This window comes from Malania oleifera, chromosome 8 (assembly GCF_029873635.1).
Source record: "Malania oleifera isolate guangnan ecotype guangnan chromosome 8, ASM2987363v1, whole genome shotgun sequence".
Lineage (NCBI taxonomy): Eukaryota > Viridiplantae > Streptophyta > Magnoliopsida > Santalales > Ximeniaceae > Malania > Malania oleifera.
Window position 1 is genome coordinate 2,781,883 of NC_080424.1, and position 24,142 is coordinate 2,806,024.

At 36.4% G+C, this 24,142-nt stretch overlaps 1 protein-coding gene across 19 annotated transcripts; it reads left to right on the plus strand.

Annotated features, from left to right (window-relative positions):
• Nucleotides 1-653: 653 nt before the first annotated feature.
• LOC131161297 (uncharacterized) lies at nt 654-23,583 on the plus strand. 19 transcript variants are annotated; one of them, XR_009138389.1, is made up of 9 exons: nt 688-1,136; nt 1,256-1,331; nt 1,481-1,611; nt 1,781-1,851; nt 3,048-3,129; nt 10,487-10,538; nt 22,301-22,379; nt 22,758-22,785; nt 23,331-23,583. XR_009138389.1 is itself a non-coding variant. In XM_058116953.1 (7 exons), exons 1-6 carry the CDS (start codon nt 795-797, stop codon nt 10,505-10,507), a joined length of 723 nt encoding a protein of 240 aa, XP_057972936.1. In that variant the 5' UTR covers nt 654-794; the 3' UTR covers nt 10,508-10,538; nt 23,331-23,583. The 19 variants fall into 19 exon arrangements, 6 of the variants coding, with proteins under 6 accessions (XP_057972936.1, XP_057972934.1, XP_057972937.1 ...); XR_009138394.1 differs by having other exon boundaries at nt 698-1,136; nt 22,166-22,379; XR_009138390.1 differs by having other exon boundaries at nt 698-1,136; nt 22,212-22,379.
• The last annotated feature ends 559 nt before the right edge of the window (nt 23,584-24,142 follow it).

Below are 24,142 nucleotides of genomic sequence, written 5' to 3' on the forward strand. Positions count from 1 at the left end.
TAAACAAATTGAATGAAGATGTACATTGTGTACCTGATAGCTAGCACAGCTAATAAAAACAGTATCTTAAAATTATGTAAACTATGTTCCAGAGTACCATAGCAATTCCTGATCGCATATTTATCACATGACAATTTTGTTGATTTGTGGTATGCTAAATTTTTTAGTATGAAATACAGTAGCCTTTGCCTCTAATAAAATTATGTTTAGTATTTTGGATAAAACTTTGTTTCTTTGTGGTGAGATGTAATTAGTTTCGAATATCTCCCACAATATGGGAGGGCATGGTTCATATTGATGATCGACTAGAAATTAAGGTTGTTCGACTTTTTATGATATTTTTACCAATGTCAAGGCATAAATTTTACAGTAAAATTAAGTTGTTTTTAGAAGCATAAATTTTAAATTTAAATTTGTATAAAATTTAATTTGATTTGTATAGCATTTTAGTGAAGTTTATACAAGTTTAAATTTAGAATTCAAAATTTGAATTCTTACGATTTGTTTGTGTATTTGGCTCGTCAAATCGTCTTTTGCAATAACAATTTCACTTAAATTTGGGCACCAACAAGGACAAACCAACGGATGTCATTATTGTCATGTGTGTTTCCGCAAATATAGTTTTAAATTTGTAAGAATTAAGATATGGTAACGCTGTATATAAGGAAACTATATTCCGTTTTTTGTGAATACGATTTCAAATCTTGGGCTAGAGCCACCCGCTACATTGAGATGCTCCGCTCCTTCCTTCTCCAGCCACTGAACACCGAGAGCGAGCGTTTCACTGTTTCAGTATGGGAGTTGAATCCCTTCTGAAATTGGTCTTTAATTTACTTCCAAGAGCCACAGTCTGCGTTGATTTTGTACCTCCGGCTTCTTTTCCTGCGAGAAATCTCGTTTCTCCGGTAAACCTCACAACCAGACGGTGGACTCGACCTCGGCTAGTTCGAGGAATTAGGGCACTGTCCACCAACACTCGTAATTGCGGCACTGATTATCTGGCGCTGACGGACGAGCAGCTGATGAGTCAGTGTGAGATGAACACTTTCAAGGCCTCCGGCCCCGGCGGCCAGCACCGCAACAAGCGCGAGTCCGCTGTCCGTCTCAAGCACCTTCCTACTGGGATAATCGCTCAGGTCCCTTCTATTTTTTTTTTTTCCAAATAATTTTTCGTTTCGTGCCGTCTTTGCGACCTAGTGGATGTATGAATTCATATATGGACGCTTTTGTGAGATAAATCGGGTTTTCTTTTCAGGCCGTCGAGGACCGATCGCAGCACAAGAATCGTTCCTCAGCCCTAGCGCGCCTCCGCACTCTCTTAGCTCTCAAAGGTAAGTTTATGGCGTTGTTGCCATTTTCCAATGCATTTCTCCTGTACTCGGATCTTCCCCTGAGCATTTTTAATATGTGCTGTTTTAAATTCTGCTTATGTTCCCAATTTCCATCCTTTAATGGGCTGCATTTTATTTCTTTGTGATAGTCAGGAACACCGTAGATCTTGATTCGTATTCACCACCTGTGGAGCTTCTTCAAATTCTTCCAGCAAAGTCGACCATTAGAGGATCGGATTGTGGTTCACAAATTGGACCAAATAATCCAAAATTTGTTACGGTCTGCAACACCCTTTCTTTTCCTTTTCCTTTTTCCTTTTCCCCCCCTCTTATTTCTTTTTGTTGGACAAGATGTTTTCTCCAATAATTTATTTCTTTCACTTGTTTTTCATTAAAAAAATGCGTAATATCAGCAGAGTAAGATTAATTCTTCCCTGTTTTTTTGGCAGGGAATGAGAGCTCTATTGGATCTGATTTTAGCAGTTAATGGTTCTGTATCAGATACGGCAAAGTTGTTGGGGTAGGGGATATCGAGTTTCAAATCCTTATCTTCCCTTGCTAGTTCCATCACTTTGTCATTTTTGTTAGTATAATTATGCAGAACGTGGCTTTTATAGTACAAATCAAGATGGCTATGTTGATCGAGGCATTCTTAGTGGAGCACTAACGAAATGATGATGTTAAGATAAAAGTATCTTATTTTTTTATCCGACATATGGTACTGTCATGGTCTTAAATTTCCATGAGAATGTAAAAAATTTTTTGTTGAAACTTCCACTTTCCACCACCCTTGAATCCAAGATTGCAGTCAATTTCTTCCTTCCAAAATTTCCATTGAAATTTTCACTTATTATCCAAAATTTATTGAAATGTCAAAATTTCAGTGAAATTTTTAGTGTAAAATAAAATTTCTTTGAAATTAAAACATGAGACTCAAACCCAAGTTGAAATTTTACTCTTAATTAATCTTATTTTTCTATTGAAAGCAAAGATTTTTGCAAGAAGGATATGAATGATAGCACGTATACCTCTGAAGTTGTATGAAAAGTTAAAGTTAGATTTTAGTTACCACATTTTATTTGGTCATTTATATCTAAATTATCGGTAGCTGTACAATAAATAATCTTTAACTAATGTATTAATTTCGTTTACTTTACCTGAATATGTTTAATATGATTACGATATTATAGTTATTGCGTTTTATAAACCCCACACGTGTCATTCTTGTATTTTATTTTTAATATTTTAGTTCTAAATCTTGCATTATTTTGTTTATTGGAGATTTCTAAAGTTTCATAAAAGAATTCCATGTTTTATTAGTAATTTCCATATTTTTTAAAATTGAAATCAGAACTGACATCGATATTGAAATCTCCGTTGAAATTTTTGTATTTTTGTAGCCTCAAAATTTTATTAGAAATCAAAATTGATGACCTTGGGTATGGTATCATTGAAGAGATAAACCTATTGGTTCCAGCTAATCATTCTGCTTCAATAATGAACTTCCAGAAGTGTGTTTCTTTTGGTATAGTTAATTAACAAAGATGATTAGTTTAACCTTGGATAACTAACATGGACTTTTATTTATTTATTTTATTTTATTTTGTCTCTGGTTGAACTTTTGGCAAAATTATTACCATTCTTAACTTTGGCTGACTTGGTGTTCATGCAAGGCAAATCACTCACCCTTGCAGTTGCCTTTTTGGAATATTGTAGGCTGAGCACAGGGGCCCTATCACGGTTGATTCTTTCAGATGATTCTCTTCGAATGGTAGTGAATGAACTAAGGACATCCAAGGTAGAATATGTGAATAATATTCTTTATTTTTAACATATTAGATTTTTCTTCTTGTTGCTCTGTTCTGGCATCTCATTCTCTTATTTATACTTCAGTTTTTGTGTGTTCAATAATCTATCGTCTTGGCACTAAAAGTTTTGCTACTTGGGTGTTCTGTACAAATGCAAAATTCTGAAGTTTAAACTTTTAGATTGTTTGGGTGTTTGACGGTCTCGTATGTATATGTTTCTTTGACTATGATGACAGCATGAAAGGTTGTTCTAAACAAGTTGTTATAATCTTATGATTCATGATTCGATTCATGCTATTCGTATCAATTTTGCATCAAATCGATTCGAATCTTACTAATGAATCTAAAATCAACTGAATCACTGCCGAATCTATCGATTCACCTTGTGAATCTATCAAATTGATCCAAATTCTAGACCTATCATATCCTGACAAACCTTACTAGTTCTAAAACCCCCAAAACAACATTTCTTTCTTTTTGTATTGCCTTTATTTTTACATGATTACCCTCCATTCCTTGTCTATGTCAGTTTTGTGTTTAAAAAGAGGAGAAAATAGGACTTCAGGTCTTATCTTGCCTTTACAAAACACTCTTTGCTTAAGGAGTATAGTGCTATGCCATTGAGGAGCAGAACACTCACTGGCTAAGGTGGTAGTGCGGTAGTCATGTTTCATTGTGTGTTAATATTCAAACGTTAGTTCTTTTATTAGTTTGTTCAATTATTATTAATCCAAGAAATAATATGCATGAAATATTATTTTTTTTAATTGTTGATAAACACCAAAAGTTCAATTTTAAATTATTTTTTTCTTGATTCCTTCCCTTAACGGCATAAAGTTCATTATCTTATTAATATTTCCTAACTTGTTCTCTTACCTTTCATTTGTTTAGGGAAAATATACACATGCAATATGATGCTTTTATTTCAATATTTAAATGTATTTTATTATTTTGCTACTTGTTTGTATATCAATATATGCATGTCATTTAGAGTTGATTTTGGAAAATTTACCAAATCTTATGATTCGATTTGATCCTTGATTCTCGATTCCCAAAATTGGAATTTCAATTCATGATTTGAATCTCTATTTCACAACTATGGTTCTAAATAATTTGGCATTTGGGGGGGGGGGGTGTTTTCTCTTGATAGAAGTGCTCAATATTGAATACAATTCTAGATCAGTGAATTGAGATCTGAATTCAATTGGATCAATCTCTGAATTTATTGTTTTTAGCCCCTTGAATGTGTGTATGATGTAGGATTTGGGAGATGAGGAAAGGTGTGTCGTGAAAGAGATGGAGCATTGTGGAATTTGTATATTTTAAGGGGAGAAAATGTCCAATAGATCTTCTACTAGACCTATTAGTGGATCAACAATTTGGAGATTTTTTAGTTTGGTTAGAGGTAATTCAGCACCAATTTAGAGGTTCAGAATCTGCATGAGATACCTTTTATGATCTGCATTCAAAGAAGTGATTGTTTATATGGTGTAGCTACCTAGAGGTGAATGATAAAGTATAATTTTATTTTCATGGCAAGCACAAAATGACAGTAAATAATGCTGTTTATGTTATTGCAAGTCGAAGTGCTAGATAAAACACCAAATTGTGTCAAATGATTCTTATTGATAATTTAAGGAAATTGGATTATGATTTTATATTCTTTGCTTAACTAGAGGGAACTTCACTCATTCTCCAAACGTGCTCTTTCCTGATCAACATTTTATAGAAATTTCCTTTCAACTTGTTCATATGTTGTGATTGCACAACGTTATGAAGCATTTCTCCATTTTTACTATGCTTCTTTATTATTTTGTGTGGTGTGCACCTTAATCTAATCTTTTAGGGTCTGTTTGGTATTGTTTTTGTTTTCTGTTTTCATTTATGTACTATACAACAACAACAAAACCAAGCCTTAGTCCCACTAGGTGGGGTCGGCTATATGAATCCTCTTCCGCCAATTTATGCGATCATGGACCATTTCTTTTGATAGATTCAAGGATATTAAATCCTTACTCACTATCTCCTCCTAAGTTATTTTAGGTCTACTCCTACCCCTTCTATTGCCCCCCACAGTAACTAAGTCACTCTTCCTCACAGGGGCACTATGTGGCTTACGTTGCAAGTGTCCATATCATCTGAGTCGTCCCTCCCTTATCTTATCTTCTGTAGGAGTTCTACCTAACTTACCACAAATATGTTCATTCCTTAATTTATCTTTCAATGTTCTTAATTTATCTTTCAATGTTATACCACTCATCCATCTAAGCATTCTCATCTCAGTAACTTTTACTTTTTGGATATTATGTTTCTTCGTGACCCAACATTTCGATCCATATAACATTCTGGTCTTATAGTTGTCCTGTAAAACTTCCCTTTCAATTTTAAGGGTATTTTACGATCATAGAGTACACTTGAAGCACTTCTATATTTTACCCAACCTGTTTTAACTTTATGCATTACATCATCTTTAATTTCTCTTTCAGCATGCATAATAGATCCAAGGTATCGAAATCTACAAGTGCTATTTATTTTTGCATCATCAAGTTTAACTTTGTCCCCAATATTCCTTCTATTATTACTAAAATTACATTTCATATATTCTGTCTTATTTCTACTTATCCTAAAGCCTCTAGATTCCAAAGTTTCTTTCCATAATTCTAACTCAGCCTCTACTCCGTCTCTAGTTTCATTAATTAATACAATATCATCTGCAAACAACATACACCGTGGAAACTCTTTTTGAATACTCTCAGTCAGTTGGTCCATCACTAAAGCAAAAAGATAAGGACTCAAAACAGATCCTTGATGTATTCCTATGGTGATTGGAAATTCTCTAGTTTCTCCATCTATAGTCCTTACACTAGTCATTACTCCATCGTACATATCTTTAATGACATTGGAATACCTACTACATACACCTTTTTTTTTTTTTTCTAAAACCCACCAATGAACTTCCCTAGGCATCCTATCATATGCTTTCTCAAGGTCAATAAAAATCATATGCAAGTCTCTCTTCTTTTCCCTAAACTTTTCCATTAATTTTCTTAAAAGATAAATAGCTTCTGTGGTAGATCTCCCAGACATAAAACCAAATTGATTAATCTTTATTTAACTACCCTTTCCCATAGTTTCATCGTATGACTCATAAGTTTAATTCCACGATAGTTATTACAATTTTGAATATCTCCTTTATTTTTGTATATAGGTATTGAAGTGCTTTTCCTTCATTCATTTGACATTTTCTTAGTTTTTACAATTGTATTAAATAAATTAGTTAACCATATAATTCCGTTATCACCTAAGCATTTTCAAACTTCAATTGGGATGTTATCTGGTCCCATAGCTTTCCTATTTTTCATCTTTTTTAGTGTGAACTTGACTTTGTTAACTTTAATTTTGCGAATAAATCTCACATTTTTAGTCTTTTCCTTATTTGACAATAGGTTTTAAGCCTTCTATTTAGTTTTTATTAAACAATTTACTAAAGTAACTTCGCCATCTTTTTTTAATGTCTTCGTCCTTAACCAAGACAATATACATTTTACATTTCCTAAGTCCTTACTCTTCCTTTCTCTAACTTTAGCAAGTTTAAATATATCTCTTTCCCCTTCTTTTGTACCTAATCTATCACACAAATTATTAAATGATCTATATTTAGCTTCACTAACGGTCTTTTTTGCCTCATATTTTTCAAAGTTATCTCTGTTTCTACATTTTTGTCATGTTTTATGCCAAATTCTTTTTGTCTTTATGATTTTTTGTACATCTTTATCCCACCACCAACTCTCTTTGCTATTTGAGAATCTTCCCTTTAATTCACCTAAAATATCTTTTGCTATCTTTTTAATAGAGCTAACTAATCTATTCCAAAGAGTATTTGTATCTATCCCATCCTCTATGGTTCAATCCCCATCTTTAATCATTTTATCTTTAAATTTTATTATATTTTTTCCTTTTAAGTTCCACCATCTAGTTTTCTTACACTGGTTTATTTTATCATTTTTTTTTCCATTTTTAATACATATATCTAACACTTAGTCTCTATGTTGTGTGGTTAGGCTTTCACCTGGAATAACTTTACAATCCTTGCATGATAAACGATCTACCCTTCTAGTTAAAAAAAATCTATTTGACTTCTATTTTGTCCACTTTTATAGGTTATTAAGTGTTCTTCTCTCTTCTTAAAACAAGTATTCATTATACTAAAATCATATGACATAGCGAAGTTTAAGATCATCTCCCCAGACTCATTTTTGTCTATATATCCATATCCTCTATGAATCCTCACATAATTTTTATTATCTCTTTCAATGTGTCCATTCAGATCTCCTCCTATAAATATTTTCTCAATCCCTAGTATGCCTTGTATAATACTATCCATATCTTCCCAAATTGTTTCTTAAGAATTTCTACTAAGCCAACTTGAGGAGTATAAGCACTAATAATATTTATTATCTCTTGTCCGAATACCATCTTGATTTTTATAATTCTATCTCCTACTCTAGTTACATCCACAATGCTATTTTTAAGTTTTTGTCTATAATAATGCCTACTTCATTCTTATGTTTTTCTTTTCCTGTGTACCAAAGTTTAAATCCTGATTTATCAATTTTTCTAGCTTTTTCCCCCACTCAATTTCTTGAAGGCAAATTATATTAATTCTTCTTCTGATCATTGTATCCACAATTTCCATGCTTTTATCCGTAAGTGTCCCTATATTCCAAGTTGCTAATCTAATCCTAGTTTCCTAAACTAACGTCTTTACCTGTCCACATCTAGAATGATGCAGGAACCCTCGCATTTTTGACACCGTACCCGGGCTCTAACATGGTGTCTCGCTTTGAGGCGATGACTTAGCCCACCCTCGCACTCTTTTCGCTACACCTGGGTGGTTCAAGTGCAATGTGTCGCTTGTAGGGGACGCCCTAGCAAATATTCAGTAAGAATTCATATCATAGTGATCTGACAAATTTTAAGTTGGTTGTCAGCTACCTAATTGCAACCCTCAGCTACCTAATTGCAACCCTCCTCCTTTACCTATGCTTGGGACCGATTGTGTGTGAAAAAATTAGGACATTTTCATTTATGTACTATGTATGGGTTTTTTTTTTTTTTTGTCCTTTCTGTTTATTGTTTTTATTTTTGTTCATTATTTTTTACACATCGCCAATTTTCTGTTGTCAGTTATGAAGTACTTTTGAAAAAACTAAAAACCAGATTTTTGTGATTTTTAGTTGTTTTGCTACTTGTTGCCAATTCAGAATTAATTTTTGTGGATTAAATCATTCATTATATACGTAATTTTTATTTAACAATTGCAATTAAAATAAAATAATCATATGAATTTAAAATTTAACTTAAATAAAAGTATCCATAAAATTTCATAAAATTTAAAAATAATAAAATCTGTTGAAAAACATTTTTACTATTTTTTAATTGTCACATACAATAAGATTGTTCTTGTAAAGTGAAGTTTGAAATATAATAGTAAGTAAATTAATTATAACAAAATTTTTTATTATCATATTTTTAATTTGTATTATTTTTTTAATTTATTATTTTAATAATATTTTAAAATTGTTATTTGGTTCAAGGACAAAAATGAGCATTTGTTCGATCAAGTTTTTAATTTGTTTTAGTTTTAGAAATAGTAACCAAACAGGTTGCTAGTTTTTGGTTTTTAGTTTCAATTTTTGGTTTTTAAGTTTTTGGTTTCTAGGTCTTGTTTCATACTTTTTGATGGTAATACCAATTGGCCTTTTTAAATTTTGATGGATAAATGATCCTAGGTAACATGACTCATCATTCTAGGTACCTTTTGAGTTTTCACCATTGATGCCAACTATTCATTCTATATAAAGTCATCAATTCAAGCCTAATTATCCCTAAGCTCCGTGTGAGTTTTTCTATTTTAACTTGCTCCCTCCCCGCGAATTAGAATGGATAAGAGGTTCATGGGATTGATGTGAGGGGGTAGGATGGCGATCCTATTACAGGAATAGCTTCAGGACACCTGTTACAAATTTTATTGCCTACCCTAGTCTAGTCCTGCTCATGCCTCTTAAGGACTTTCGTATGCGCATTTTTTTTTTTAATGATGTTGAACCTTGATGTAAACCCACAATCATGTCTTTGATCATGTCTTTTTTTTAGAACCCACCTTATCATGCCTATAAAGACTTTAGCATAAGCATTTTTTTTAATGTTGATTTTATCATAAGCTTTATTCAAGTCAATAAAATATTATATGTAGATCTCTTTCTCTTTCTCTCTCTCTCTCTCTTCCCGTCTACATCTTCCCCGGAATTGGAGAAGATGGCTTTCTTCACTTGGATCTCTTTCCTTTCAGGATTGGTGCAATACTAGAAGGAAGGATTGTGATTACACTTTGTAAGATGACATTTCTTGACATAGGAAAAGTAGTGTTATAAATTGACAAGCATTGCAGGGTAAGCTCCTTCCATGAAGTTCTTTCATGCTGATGGTAGTTCTTTAGTAGTGAAGATAGAAGATTATTTGAAGTAGCTGGATTCCCATCTTTTCATCCACGAAAATGTTCGAACCTTGACTATAGTAGAAAGAAATAAGAACCTTGCTTCCAGTGAGAGTGATACTTTTGCATGTCAATCCAAAAGCACTACCATGAGTTTCAATGGATAAATGGGAATCAATGCAAAAGAAAATAAAACTGTTGATGATGAAGTCCAACTATTGCAACAAAAGAAGAGTGAATTGGTATCCAAGATTGATCTGATCCATAATCAACAATAGATGCTAGATGGGCAACTCAAGTCCATGGAAGTGGTTCATGATCGGCAGCAATGATCCAATGGAGGTTGAAGTCGGAATTGGATGAGGAAATAGATGGATCACTCATAGGAATGACTATCACAGAATGGATTGGAAAGATTTTATAAATATTTTCAACTTCTGTGTCATCAATCTTTGGAGAGCTATATTTTTTTTTTGCTTTAGAATTGGGAGCTTGAACTTTCTTTTTTTTTTTAATTTTTATTTTTTTCTCCTTCCATTTAGGAAGTAAGGATTGAACTTTATTTGCCAAGCATGCTAAACTTCTTGTTTCTTCAGTTTTCATTTACTTTATGGTTACACACTTCACTAGTTATCAATGGCTTGCTCAGTTGTCCTACTTTGCTAGTTGCACATTAACTTTTTCAGGTCATTAGATTAAGGTTTAATTAAAGTTGCAATTGAATGTTGTATTATTAAATTCAACTTGTTTTGCTCTTATGTCGTAAAAATACAAGAATTTTGAATGGATTAAACAATGAAATGTTCAATCTGGATATGAAATTTGAGAAGATTTTGTTTCAATCATTGCAGGGTTTGAAGCCTCTGAAGTAAGGGCTGCGGGGATAGCAATTATGTGTCGCAGGTACAGTCCTTGTGTGTGTGTGTGGGGGAGGGGGTGTGCTTGGGTGTATGTGTACATTTCTGCATGTTGGAATCAGTGTATGTATTTTGTAGATCACTACCAAAAGAGCATGGGAACTGATTTTTCTGATTAAGAAAAAAAAAAAAAAAAAAAAGCCCAAGTTCCCTACAAATCTTAGAATGGAGTGTAGACCATAATAACAAAGGAAGAGCAGAACCAGCAAGCCTTGTTCCAATTGTTGATTTTCAACTTTACATATCCATTGTCCTCTGCGTTCTATAATTCCCTTGAGGTGCCTTGAAACCAAATGGTTCAAGTGGTTGTGCTATAGTATGCTACATCCATCTCAGGCACTAGGGCAATTGGCAAAGGCATCTGAGATTCCCATCCAATAACTTATACAATTGCTTTAAAAATGAGCTTGATTTTGAGTAGTGTTGTGAAAGGTGTATAGTAGGCGTGCCTTGAGGTGAGGCATTGTGAGAAAAGCCTTGGGGCTTTTTACTTTTTAAGTGCAAGGCCCTGAGGGCATGCACCTTTCTTTATGATGCCTGCCTTTCCTATGCATCTTCTATTATGGCATTCCCATTAGGGTTGTTACAAAACAAGTGTAAATATATATATATATATATATGTATATTGTCATTATTGTTTAGATTTTGATTAAATAAATGACCTAACTTGAAGATAGGTCTCTCAAATACATTCTAATGACCATAATGGCCTTACTAACTCTTACTAATTAACTTACATAATAATAATACTAAGAGACTAAAATAACCTTTAACGCTCCCCCTCAAGTTGGAGCATAAATATCATATGCTCCGAGCTTGTTATAAATAAATTTAAAATGAACACCTTCCTAAGCTTTGGTAAACAAATCAGCAGGTTGCATTATCAGACTTTATATAAGTGGTAGTAATGAGATTCTGTATAAGTTTCTCCTAAACAAAATGGCAATCAACTTCAATGTGTATTGTTCGCCCATGAAAGACTAGGTTGGAGGCAATATGAAGAGCAGATTGATTATCACACATCAATTCCATAGATTGTGTGGAAAACCCAATTCTTCCAGCATGTTCTTCAGCTAAACAATTTCACAAGTAGTAGGAGTCATAGCTTTAGACTCTAATTCAACACTTGATATGGCCATTGCAGTTTGTTTATTACTTTTCCAAGAAACCAAATTACCACCAACCAAGATACGTACCTAGTTGTGGATCTTCAATTAGGAGGCAACCTGAACCAATCTGCATCTGTATATCCTTTAATGTAAGTGTGATCCTAATTTCAAGATAAAAGACTTCTCCTAGGTGCACTTTTAAGATATCTCAAGATGCGAATTATTGCGTCCTAGTGACTTGTCCTCAGAGAATTCAAAAGTGAACTCACGACGCTTGTTGCTAAAGATATGCTTGACCAAATGACTTTGAGATAATTCAACTTTCCAACAAAATTAGGCAACAAATCATCCATAAACCTCCTCAAGATCACCATGCAAGAAGACATTCTTGGCATATAATTGATGCAGAGGCCAATGACAAGTGGTAGCCAAGGAGATGAATATAGGTACTGATGTAAGTTCGGAAATCAAAGAAAAAATGTCATAATAACCCAAACCATATACCTAAGTATACTCTTGAGCAATAAGACGTGCCTTTAGATGAGCCATAGGACCATCAGGGTTGACTTTCACATAGTATACTCGGCGACAACCAACCATAGACTTGTCATGAGGAAGAGATACCAAGTCCTAGATATCATTGTCTTGTAAAGCATTCATCTCTTCAATCATGGCATTCCTCGGCCCATAGTTGGGCTAAGGCTTCCAAAATAGATTTAGGATGGGCAGTACATAGAGGATAGAGTAGTAACAAAACTATAATAGGAGGGGGATAAGAAGTTATAGCAAATGTAGTTGTAAATGGGATGTTGTGTACATGTGCGTTTACCTTAGACAGCAATAGGAGGATCAACATCTTGGGAAATATGATTCATCAGATGAGGAAACCAAAGGCGTGGTGGCAGAAGCTAGAGGGGATTCTCTTCCTTGGAGCCGCCGTCGTGAATACACTAGCAAATTAGGATGATGAGGACTTGAACTACATAGAGACATAGGTGGTTGATTAGGTAAGGACAACAAAGTAGAATATGAAAGGTTAGGCAGAGGAAGAGACTAATTCAGATCATAAGCACTTGGGGAATTGAGTTTAGTTAAGTGTAGAATCAATGAAGATAACATTTGTAGAAACAAAGAAGCGATGCAGTATAGGATTACAACAATGATATTCCTTTTGAGTATACGAGTAGCCCTAAAAGACACATTTTATAGCATAAGGATCCAACTTTTCCACCTCGGGAGTTAGTTGATGAACAAAGGAGACACACCCAAATATATGAGGAGGTAAAGAGAATAGAGGTGAATTAGGAAAAAGAATGGAGTAGGAAATTTTACCACTAAGAATAGAGGATGACATCCTGTTGATAAGATAGCAAGCAATAAGCACAACATCGCTCTGGAACACTTTAGTTACATGTATTTGATTAAGTAAGGTGCAAGTTATTTTAAGGGTATGTCTATTTTTCCTCTCTGCAACCCCATTTTGCTGAGGAGTGTGTGCACATGATGATTGATGAACAATACCAAACTGAGTCATATAAATAGTGAATTGAGTATTGAAATAATCTTTAACATTATCACTCTGAAGATTCAAATTGGCAAACCAAATTGAGTTTTTATTTTAGAACAAAAGACACAAAAATATATGAAATAACTCATAATGATCTTTCATTAAATGTAGCCAAGTCATCCTTAAATAATCATCCACAAAGGTTACAAAGTACCGAAAACCCAACTTGGACACAATTCTACTAGAACCCCAAACATTAGAATGGACTAACATGAAAGGGGTTGAAAGTTATTTATTGACTTGGGAAGCAAAAGGGACACGATGATGCTTTCCCAACTAACAAGACTCACAATCAAGACTAGACACAAAACTCAAATTAGGAAATAGACTTTTCAACTTTTCCAATGGAGGATGACCAAGGCGACAATGAATTTGGAGAGGTGTGGTAGTAGCACTGCAAAGTCCACCAGCTTTACGTCCTATGCCAATTGTCTTCCTCATCTTCAAATCCTAAAAGCAACCATAAAATTGGGAAAAATGTTACTGAACAATTCATGGATTTGGAAATCTTGCTAACGAGCATAAGATTGAAAGGGAAATTAGGAATATACAAAACTGAAGGAAGAGAAATAGAAGAAGTGAGATTTATAGTCCCAATGCCCTTAAATGATAGTGGTGGATCCATTAGTAAGAGTAACACATGGTAAATTTGCAGGATACTGAAGAGCAGAGAAGATATTAGGGTATACTTGTGATATGATTAGTGGCAACAAAGTCTATAACCCAAGGACTAGGACAAGAAGTACTGGATCACAGTCATGCTGTGAGATTACCTATTTGGGCAAGAGATGCAATGGGAAGAGAAGCTTGTTGTGACGTTTGATATTGTTGGAACTTGGAATACTCATCCTCTGATATAAATATAGTATGCTACTTGTTGGGGATGTGGCTCATATTTTGAGTGGAAACGCATGCACGGAGAAAGTTACATGAAGTGAGGAACAAGAGCAAGAGAGGATAATACAGGCAGAGGGATAACCGTCGAAGGTTTGGGCTATAACCGTTGACGGTTTCTAATGGCGAACTTCACGTAATTCAAACTGAGAAGCCAATAAATTGGGTAAATTGGAGGGTGTTCCTTTGGGATTGTTATAGGGATGGTTTAGATAGGATCTAGGGTTCCTGTACGCTTAGGGTTTGTATATATTCAATGTATTGTAACCTTAATGTAGGCTTGACATTGTTCATAGTGAAAAACACAGTTGTTACTCCTGTGGACGTAGGCAAATTGTCGAACCATGTAAATCTTGTGTCTTTTGATTATGTTTTTGTTCTTCTCACTACTGAGTGTTTGCTTTTTTAGTATTGCTCATCATCGAGTGATTGCATTGGTTGTTTGTTGATTAATTCATGTGTGAGAGTGTGCTTCCGCTGCGCATCCGCAAATAAAAAGTGGTATCAGAGCTACAGGTTCTCAATGGCTGGCGTTTCTTCGATGAAGTTTGATGTGAACAAGTTTGATGGAATTGATAATTTTGGGCTTTGGCAATGGAGAGTGAAGGACTTGCTAGTGCAGCAAGGGATGGTGAAGGCTTTATACGGAAATAAGCCGGACGACATTAATGACGCAAGTTGGAAGGAGCTTAAAGCAAAGGTTGTGTCCACTAGCCGACATTGTCTGATCGATGTCGTGATGTACAACATCATGGATGAGGAATCACTGGTTGCGATTTGGCTGAAACTCGAAAGCCAGTACATGTCCAAGTCGCTTATGAACAAGGCGTATCTTAAGCAAAAGCTTTATTGGCTTAAGATGGCAGAGGGTTCGAACCTGACTCAGCACTTTCAATTAGATCATTAGTGATCTGAAGCGAGTTGATGTGAAGTTCGAGGAGGAGGATAAAGTATTGATGCTGCTGAATTCCCTACCGATGTCTCCTATATACGAAAACCTGGTTACGACGCTGACTTGGGGGAAAGAAACCCTACAGTTGGAGGACACCGCGAATGCATTGCTGGGGTTCCACCAAAAGAAGAAGGCCAGTGATGAGGGTTCACATGTTGAAGGACTCGTGGCGAAGCTGAATCAGGATCGTGGGAGGAGCGTTATTCGGGGTGGATTGAGCAGCCATAAGGCTTAATCCAAGTCCAGGAAGAAGAAGGACGTACGGTGTTTTAAGTGCAGGAAAATAGGGCACATAAAACTCGAGTGTCAAATTTAAACTGTAGAAAGCTAAGGTGGAAAACCAGATCGGGAGAAAGATTTAGTTCCTCAGGACAGGCAATGGAATTGAGTGCACAAACTCGGGTTTCAGAAGGTTTTGCGAGCAATATGGTATAAGGAGACATTTTATCGTACGTTGGACATCGCAGCAAAATGGCGTGGTGGAGAGGATGAATTGAACCCTAGCTGAAAGGGCTCGGTGCCTTAGGTTGTATGCTAGGCTCACCATGAATTTCTGGGCCGAGGTGATGAGTATGACTTGTAATTTGGTAAACAAATCACTAAGGTCATCATAGAATGGAAAAGTTGCTGAGGAGGTGTGGACAGGTAACAAGGAAGACTACTCTGGACTAAGAGTATTTGGGTATCCAGCCTATGCGCACATTCCTGGTAAGGAGAGATCTAAGCTTGATGCGAAGTCTAGATAGTGCATCTTTCTGGAATATCGGAAAAGTGTGAAAGGGTTTAAGCTATGAGATCCAGTGGCAAACAAGGTGGTGATCAGTAGGGACGTGGTTTTCGATGAGAAAACCATGTTGTGGCGTACTCTGGATGAAATAGAGAAATAGATGCCAGAAAATCGCAGCAGCAATAAGCATGCGATTTAGGTGGAGTTAGAGACTCAGGGTAGACATGCAGGGAGTCCTAGCTTGAGAGATCAGTCGGTGGTGCAAGTGGAGTCAAAAACTCAGGGTGGAGATGACGATCTTTTGAACACAGGGAGTTCTAGCTCGGACGACCAGCAGCTGCGCCAGAGCATAGCTGTAAACAGACCCAGATGCATCATTAGGCCACCCCCTAGGTACGGTTTTGATGATTTGGTGTCTTATGCACTTATCACTAGTAGTGGGGATCCTACTACCTTTCAAAAGACCGTGCATAGCCAGGAGAAAGGTAATTGGATAGACCTTATGGTGGAGGAGATGGAGTCATTGCATAAGAATCAGACGTGGGACTTGGTGGAGCTTCCAGCTGGGAAGCGGGCGATTGGATGCAAGTGAGTATATAGGAAGAAGGAAGCAGCTTCATAAAGGGAAAAAGAGAAGTACAAGGCTCGCTTGGTAGCGAAGGGATACTCGCAGAGGAAAGGAGTAGATTAAGATGAAATCTTCTCCCCTGTGGTCAGGCACACTTCCATCAGGGTAGTTTTGGGACTAGTGGTGCAACATGATATGAAACTCGAGCAAATGGACGTAAAGACGACGTTCCTCTATGGTGATCTAGAGGAGCTGATTTACATGACATAGCCAGAAGGGTTTAGCTAACCCGGACAAGAGCACTTAGTCTACAAACTGAAGAAGTCACTGTACGGGCTAAAGCAGTTTTTGAGGTAGTGGTACAAGAGGTTTGACGCTTTATGACCCGTATTGGCTACAGGAGGTGTGAGTACAATTACTGCATCTATGTGAGGAGTCTTGTGGATGGGTCTCTGATATTTTTGCTAATGTATGTTGAGGATATATTGATTGCTGCTAAAGACATGATCGAGGTGAATTGGTTGAAAATTTTGTTGGAAAAGAGTTCAACATGAAAAACTTGGGTGCAGCTAAGAGGATACTTGGCATGGAGATTCGCTGGGACAGAGTTGTAGGGAGACTATGGTTATCTCAGGGCCGCTATGTGGAGAAGATGCAGGAGAAGTTTAGCATGGCTAATGCTAAGGCGGTGAGTATGCCTTTGGCGAGTCATTTTAGGTTGTCTACCGCTTAATGCCCAAGGACAGACGATGAGGTTCGTGATGTGTCCAAATTCCCCTATGATAGTGCAGTGGGGTGTCTAATGTATGCCATGGTGTGTACGAGGCCGGACCTGGCGCATGTTGTCAGCGTGGTGAGCAAGTTCTTCTCGAATCCGAGTCGACAACATTGAGATGCTGTCAAGTGGATTCTAAGGTATTTGAGGGGTACGACCGGATATGATGTTATGTTCAGTGTACAACAGAGTGATTCGTCGGTGGTAGGGTGCGTGGATGTTGACTACTTAGGAGATCTGGATGACAGGAGGTCTACCACAGGGTACGTATTTACTTTTGTTGGAGGACCCCTATTTGTTGGAGGTCTATGGTGCATTCGCTCATAGCTTTGTCTACTATCGAGTTGGAGTACATGACAGTGGTTGAGACTGCCAAGGAAGCGTTGTTGCTTACAGGGTTGGTCAGAGAGTTGGGTGTCCAATAAGGTGGAGTTCGGCTGCAGTGTGATAGTCAGAGTGCCATCTACTTGGTGAAAAATCTGATGTACCATGCAAGGGCAAAGCACATTGATGTGCGGTATCATTGGGTCAGAGAAATGATTACTTCTTAGGAACTTCTTCTTTGGAAGGTTTATACGTCAGACAATGCGGCCGATATGCTGACAAAGCCAGTCACAATGTACAAGTTCAAGCATTGATTGGACTTGATCAACGTCTCTAGGTGCTAGACGGGAGATGGGCCCAATCTACTATCCTGAGTGGAGCAGTGGTTATGCTTTCGGATTTCCTAAGTGGTGAATATTCGCCAAGGTGGAGATTATTTGGGATATGAGTCGTATTTTGAGTGGAAATGCATGCACTGGGAAAGCTACATGAAGCGAGGAATAAGTGCAAGAGAGGATGCTGCAGGCAGAGGGATAACCTTCAACGGTTTGGGCTGTAACCGTCGAAGGTTTCAGGTAGAATGGAGAAGTATATTTCTTTGCTCCAAACTGTCGATGGTTTGGCGTAAACCGTCAACGATTTCTAATGGCAAATTCACATTATTCAATCAGAGAAGCCAACAGATTGGGTAAATCGGAGGGTTTTCCTCCGGGATTGCTATAGGGATGGTTTAGATAGGATCTAGGATTCCTGTACGCTTAGGGTTCGTATATATTCAATTTATTGTAACCCTAATGTAAGCTTGACATTGTTCATAGTGAAAAACACAGTTGCTGCTCCTGTGGACGTAGGCAAATTGTCGAACCACGTAAATCTTGTGTCTTTTGATTGTGTTTTCGTTCTTCTCATTGCTGAGTGTTTGCTTCTTTAGTATTGTTCATCATCGAGTGATTGCATTGGTTGTTTGTTGATTAATTCGTGTGTGAGAGTGTGCTTTCGCTGCACATCCGCGAACAACATTAACCCCACTTGGCCCTAAAGGTGTGTAGTCAGTGGTGGCTGCATTGGCAACACGTGAAGGTCTACTGTGGAGATCCCAACATTGCTCAATAGTATGATTACCTCGTCCACAATGTGTGCACTTGTGAGGAGTGCCTCTACCTTGCCCATCTCTACCAACACGACCATTCAAATCATCTCGATAACTTCTATTGTTGTTTGGTAAAGAACTAGAATTATCATATGTGGCAATGGTTGTCCTCTCAGAGCTAGATGCAAGAGTAGGAAAACTTGTGCTAAAGGAAGCATGAATGATACGAGAATAAACATTTAGAAATGATGGCAAATGTGCATTAGCAAGTATCTAGGACCAAACTACCTCAAACTTGAGTTTCAAGCCTATGAGAACCCGAAGAGCTGTCCTTTGCTCTCTTTGTGTCTGCATCTCACGAACGTTGGTGGTTACAGGTTGCACGATGTTAAGCTCCTCAGGAATATGTTTCCTCTCTCCAAAGTAATATGAAATGCTCCTATCTATTTGTTGAAACTGAAAGTACTCCTTGGACAAATCATACATATGTGTAGTGTTACTAGAGTATAGAAGTTTGACATAGTCCCAAATCTCCTTGCATGTATCTAGCTGCATGCACATCTGTTCAATCTGGGGTTCCATTGAATTCCACAAGAGGGAAACAATCAAGACATCTTTTTGAATCCACATTTTTTTTTTCTTTTCTCATTAGAAGGATCGATTAAAGGAAGTGATCAGATTTTTTGATCCTACTAAATAAACCCAAGCAGCCTTAGACCTTTGAACATAATTATTTCCCTCTAACTTTTCAGTTGTTATACAGTCATGGACGAGGTGAACCACCTACAAACTGATATAGTACTGCGACAACCTTACAAATCAACTTGGAACACATGCCACTACTCCAAGAAACTCTCAAAAAGCCTTTATGAATGCTGAAAAACAACTAACGAATTACCATTACTACAACAAACAATAACAACAATTTCTAAATGTTCTGGATTGAAAGCTAATCCCACGAATTTAACATGTACTCTGCAGGCATCAATGGGTATGAGCTTGAAAGTATTAAAAACCTCACAGGATTCTCAAAAGGTTCTTTTCCTTTTCGGTATTTGGAAATTCCCTTGGCATCTACTAGGTTGAATTCTACTCATTTCTCACCATTGACTACTAAAATTGATAATCTCATTGGATCATGGCCTGGACAAACTCTTTCCTATGCAGGGAAGCTGGAATTGATTAATGCAGTGGTGCAGGGTGTTGATTGTTTTTGGCTTTCCATTTTCCCCATTCCATTTGCTGTTTTGAATCATGTGGTTAAAATTTGTAGAGTCTTCTTGTGGGGAGGCAGAAAGAAACCCCTTGTTGCGTGGAGGGAGGTGTGCCTGCTTAAGAATGAAGGAGGTTTGGGAGTGTTTGATTTGAAAATCTGGAATAGGGCACTTCTAACAAAAACCTTGTGGAATATTTATATGAAGAGGGACTCCTTATGGTTTAAATGGGTTAACCAAGTCTACCTAAGGGGAGGTAGTGTTTGGGAGGCTTCAACTAAACATGAAGACTTTCCCTTGTTTAAGAAAATAGTGGAAATTAAAAATCTGTTGTTCAGATGCTTACCATTTCTGGAGAGTGAAGGGTATTAAAGTGCCTTGGCATTCTTTGGTGTGGAAGAATGGATGTATCCCAAAACATTCATTCATTCTATGGTTGGGTGCTAAAGACAAGCTGTTTACAAATGACAAGCTTTCAGATGAAAGAAGGGATGTGCCTTGTGTTTTCTGTAATTCTAGTCTCGAAACAGTGGATCATCTTTTCTTTAAATGCGTGCCTTGTGTTTTCTGTAATTCTAGTCTCAAAACAGTGGATCATCTTTTCTTTAAATGCAGAATCTCTGTAGAGGTTTGGAACTATTTAAGGGGTTGGCTTGGTTGGTCTAGAGCCATGACAACCTTAAAAGCAGCCCTTAAATGGTTGCTTAAGGAAGCTAGAGGGAGTGGAATTCAGACTGTTGCTAAGAGGGCTTGCTTGGCCACGAGTGTGTACTGTTAATGGCACTTCAGAAACTGAAGAAAGTTTGAAGGTAGTGTCACCCCGACTGAAGCAATTATGAGGTTTATTCAGATGCATATTTACAAAACATTGTATGAGAAATTCCCCTTCCTTCTGGGATATGGAAACTGAGTTGGCTGGATTTTCTGTTGAAGATTAAGTCAGCAGATGAGTGTTAGGTTGGCTGATTTTGGCAACTTGTACTATGGTCTTGCTTCTTTCAGTTGTCCTGTCCTCTTTGATTGGCTTGGTGGCCCCAAGATATGCCTAGGTTTGGTTGTATTTTGAATTTCCTTTCTATTGTTCTTTTGATTGGTTTGATGTAACCTTTGATTGAAACTTTGTTGTTTCTTGTTTGGGAGCCTTGGCCTCCCCTTCTTGGTTATGCCTAGTGTATTTTGTACATATCCTTTTGATCAGTATAAATTTACATTTACAGATCAAAAAAAGAAATAAAACCAAGCCTTATGTCCCACTAGTGGGGTAAGCTATATGAATTCTTTTCTACCAATTAATGCAATCATGGATCATTTCTTTTGACAAATTCAGGGCTATTATATCCTTGATCACTATTTCATGCCAAGTTATTTTAAGTCTACTCCTACTCCTACTTCCCTTCACAGTAACTAACTCACTCTTCCTCACTAGTGCATTATGTGGCCTACGTAGCAAGTGCCCAAACCATCTGAGTCATCCCTCCCTTATCTTATCTTTTATAGGAGCTACACCTAACTTACTGCGAATATATTCATTCCTTAATTTATCTTTAACTGTTTACCACTCGTCCATCTAAGCATTCTCATTTTGGCAAGCCCGGGTAAAGGAGGAGGGTTGCGTTAGGTAGCTGATAGTCAACATAAAATTTGTTAGATCATTATGATATGGATTCTTACCGAACGAATTACCATTACTGCATGGTTGAAAAAGATTATCTTTGAGCAAAAGACATGCTCAACGGCTTGATAATATGGTCTAGGATCATAACATAGCGGAGGAAAAACTTAGAAAAAAGGTGGCCGGAATCTATCTCACAATCTGAAGCATGGGGTTGGGACTGCGGACAGTTGACTGATGTGTGGTGGCACGTGGGAGCTTTTCAGTGATGGGATTGTAGGGTTAGGTTTTAGAGGGTTCCGTTTTTGGTTATATGTTTGTTTTTGTGAAATAATGAAGGGTTGAGATATTTTGAGAAGGGCAGTGATGGGAGTGTTTTTCAGCAATGGCCGTGTGTGATAAGGTTTAGGTTGGATCACGCCTAGATACCATGTTGAGATCTTGATTAAATGAATGACCTAACTTGAAGCTAGTCTCTCCCTTTATTTATAGCACAATTCCAATACATTCTAATGACCATAATACCCTTGCTAACTCTCACTAATTAACATATTAACACACTTAACAATAATGCTAAAAGACTAAAATAACCTTTAACAATTACCAAGTAAAAAAATGTGACACTTAATGTGCGAGGATCCGACACCGTTTTGGGGTTTTTGATAATATTTAAACGACTACCAAATCGGCAAACATTCCAACTCGATCTGCTTCTAAAGTCTGAAGTTGCTATCTCCAACATAAGTTACATGACAATGACAATGACAAATTGATATTGCAGTCTCTGGCTAATTATATTAATGACTTCCACAAACTGTGAAAGGCAGGCTCTTGGTTGTTGCTATGTCTTCTACTTGCTGACAATATTTTCTACATCTCCGGCCTACGCCTCATCTTGGCAATTATGACTTGCAAGGCTGGGATATCCATGCATCAAGCCAATTATGGTAGCTGGGAGTGGTTGCTGATTTGAACATCTTAAACTTGAATATGGGGTATGCATTTTATTTTATTTTTGGTTTTTATGTGAACTTTGATTCATGCTTGATATTAATGAAAATGCAGGCATATAATCCAAGACAAATGAAAAACCCTTTTATTTCATTGGTAACATAAATCATTAATAGTTTCACTCCATAAAACTTAATTTTGATGAATATATTTTTTTCCCATCCCTTGAGAAGAAGGCACAAGGTTTTTTTTTTTTTGAAAGTTATATTGTTCTACCAAACATTGGCTTTTAAAATTTAGAAACTCATTTTATGGTAATTCATTTTTTGGCGAGAAAAATTAAATGGTCGATATAAGTGAAACTTTTAATGCTGATTGCTGAAATTAGTTTCTCTCATGAGCCAACCAACCTGAATATGCAGGTGCTGCAAGGGAGGAAATTAGCATCAAGTGAGTAAAGAAAATGCCCTCACACATCAGTTTCAGCCTTAATTCAACTGTTAATAGTTGCATGTCTTGATTTGAACTCCAATTCAACCTTTGCCTCGGTTGATTTGATTTGTGTAGATTTAGACAAAATGTGGTGTTAAATTGAGTTAAATTTCTTTCAAATCTATACAAATTGAGATCCAAGTCGAGAAAGCTATGCTCTCAAATACTACCTTAATTTTGAAAATTTTATAAAGCTAGTTTGATTTTAAACTGTTATTTGGCATATTATTTAAATGATTTGGGCTTATCCATCAACGCTTATACCATGTTATTTGGCATTGTAGTTAAATGATTTGTACTCATTTGTCAAGGCTTATACCCTTATTATGTGGGTTTAAATGACTTGTGCTTATGCCTTTACCTTTTAAAACACTAACTTGGGGAAGTCTTATTAGGCAATATGTTCTTTCATAAGGCTTCCCATGTAATATAAGCCAGTTTATGCCTGCTATTCATTTGTTCTCTTATGTTACCATCTTAATACAGCTAGTTGGCAAGTGCAGGAATGAAAGCAATGTCATTATGGCATATTGCCAATTGCCCAAAGCTTGAGAAGATGAGTGATGAGCAACAGTGGAATTTTTGTTTTCTTTTTTAAACTAAGCAATTTCTACAATGCACCATGCTATATACCATGTGGTGAATAATGCAATTTTTTTTTCCTCATCTTTCTATGAGTTTGTATTTGAATTCTTATAAATGATGAAAATTCGATCTTAAATTTTAATTTATATACAATTGAGTAAAATTTAATTCCGTCCGTGATGCACTTAATGTCCTAATTTTTTCACACACAGTTGGTTCCAAGCTCAGGTAAAGGAGGAGGGTTGCGTTAGGTAGCTGACAGCCAGCGTAAAATTTGTCAGATCACTATGATATGAATCCTTACCGAATCTTTTTGTTTTAGTGATGGATCAAATTAACTAAGAGTATTCAAAAGGAGGTTTCATGGTGTATGTTGTTTGCAGATATTGTATTAATTGACGAAGTTAGGGACGGAGTAGAGGATAAATTAGAATTATGGAGAGAAGATTTGGAATCTAGAGACTTTATGATAAGTAGAAATAAAGCAGAATATATGAAATGTAATTTTAGTAATAATAGGAGAAATATTGGAGATAAAATTAAACTTGATGATGAAAAAATAAATAACACTCATAGATTTCGATACCTTAGATCTATTATGCAAGTTGAAGGAGAAATTGAAGATGATGTAATGCATGTAGTTAAAGCAGGTTAGGTAAAATGGAGAAGTGCTTCAAGTGTGCTATGTAATTGTAGAATACCCTTAAAATTGAAAGGGAAGTTTTATAGG

Coding starts and splice junctions, on each gene's coding strand:
- LOC131161297 (XM_058116950.1), top strand. CDS start 795: ATGGGAGTTGAATCCCTTCTGAAATTGGTCTTTAATTTACTTCCAAGA. Junction 1,612..1,780: donor ATAATCCAAAATTTGTTACG/GTCTGCAACACC, acceptor TTTTTTTGGCAG/GGAATGAGAGCTCTATTGGA. Junction 1,852..3,047: donor GATACGGCAAAGTTGTTGGG/GTAGGGGATATC, acceptor GGAATATTGTAG/GCTGAGCACAGGGGCCCTAT.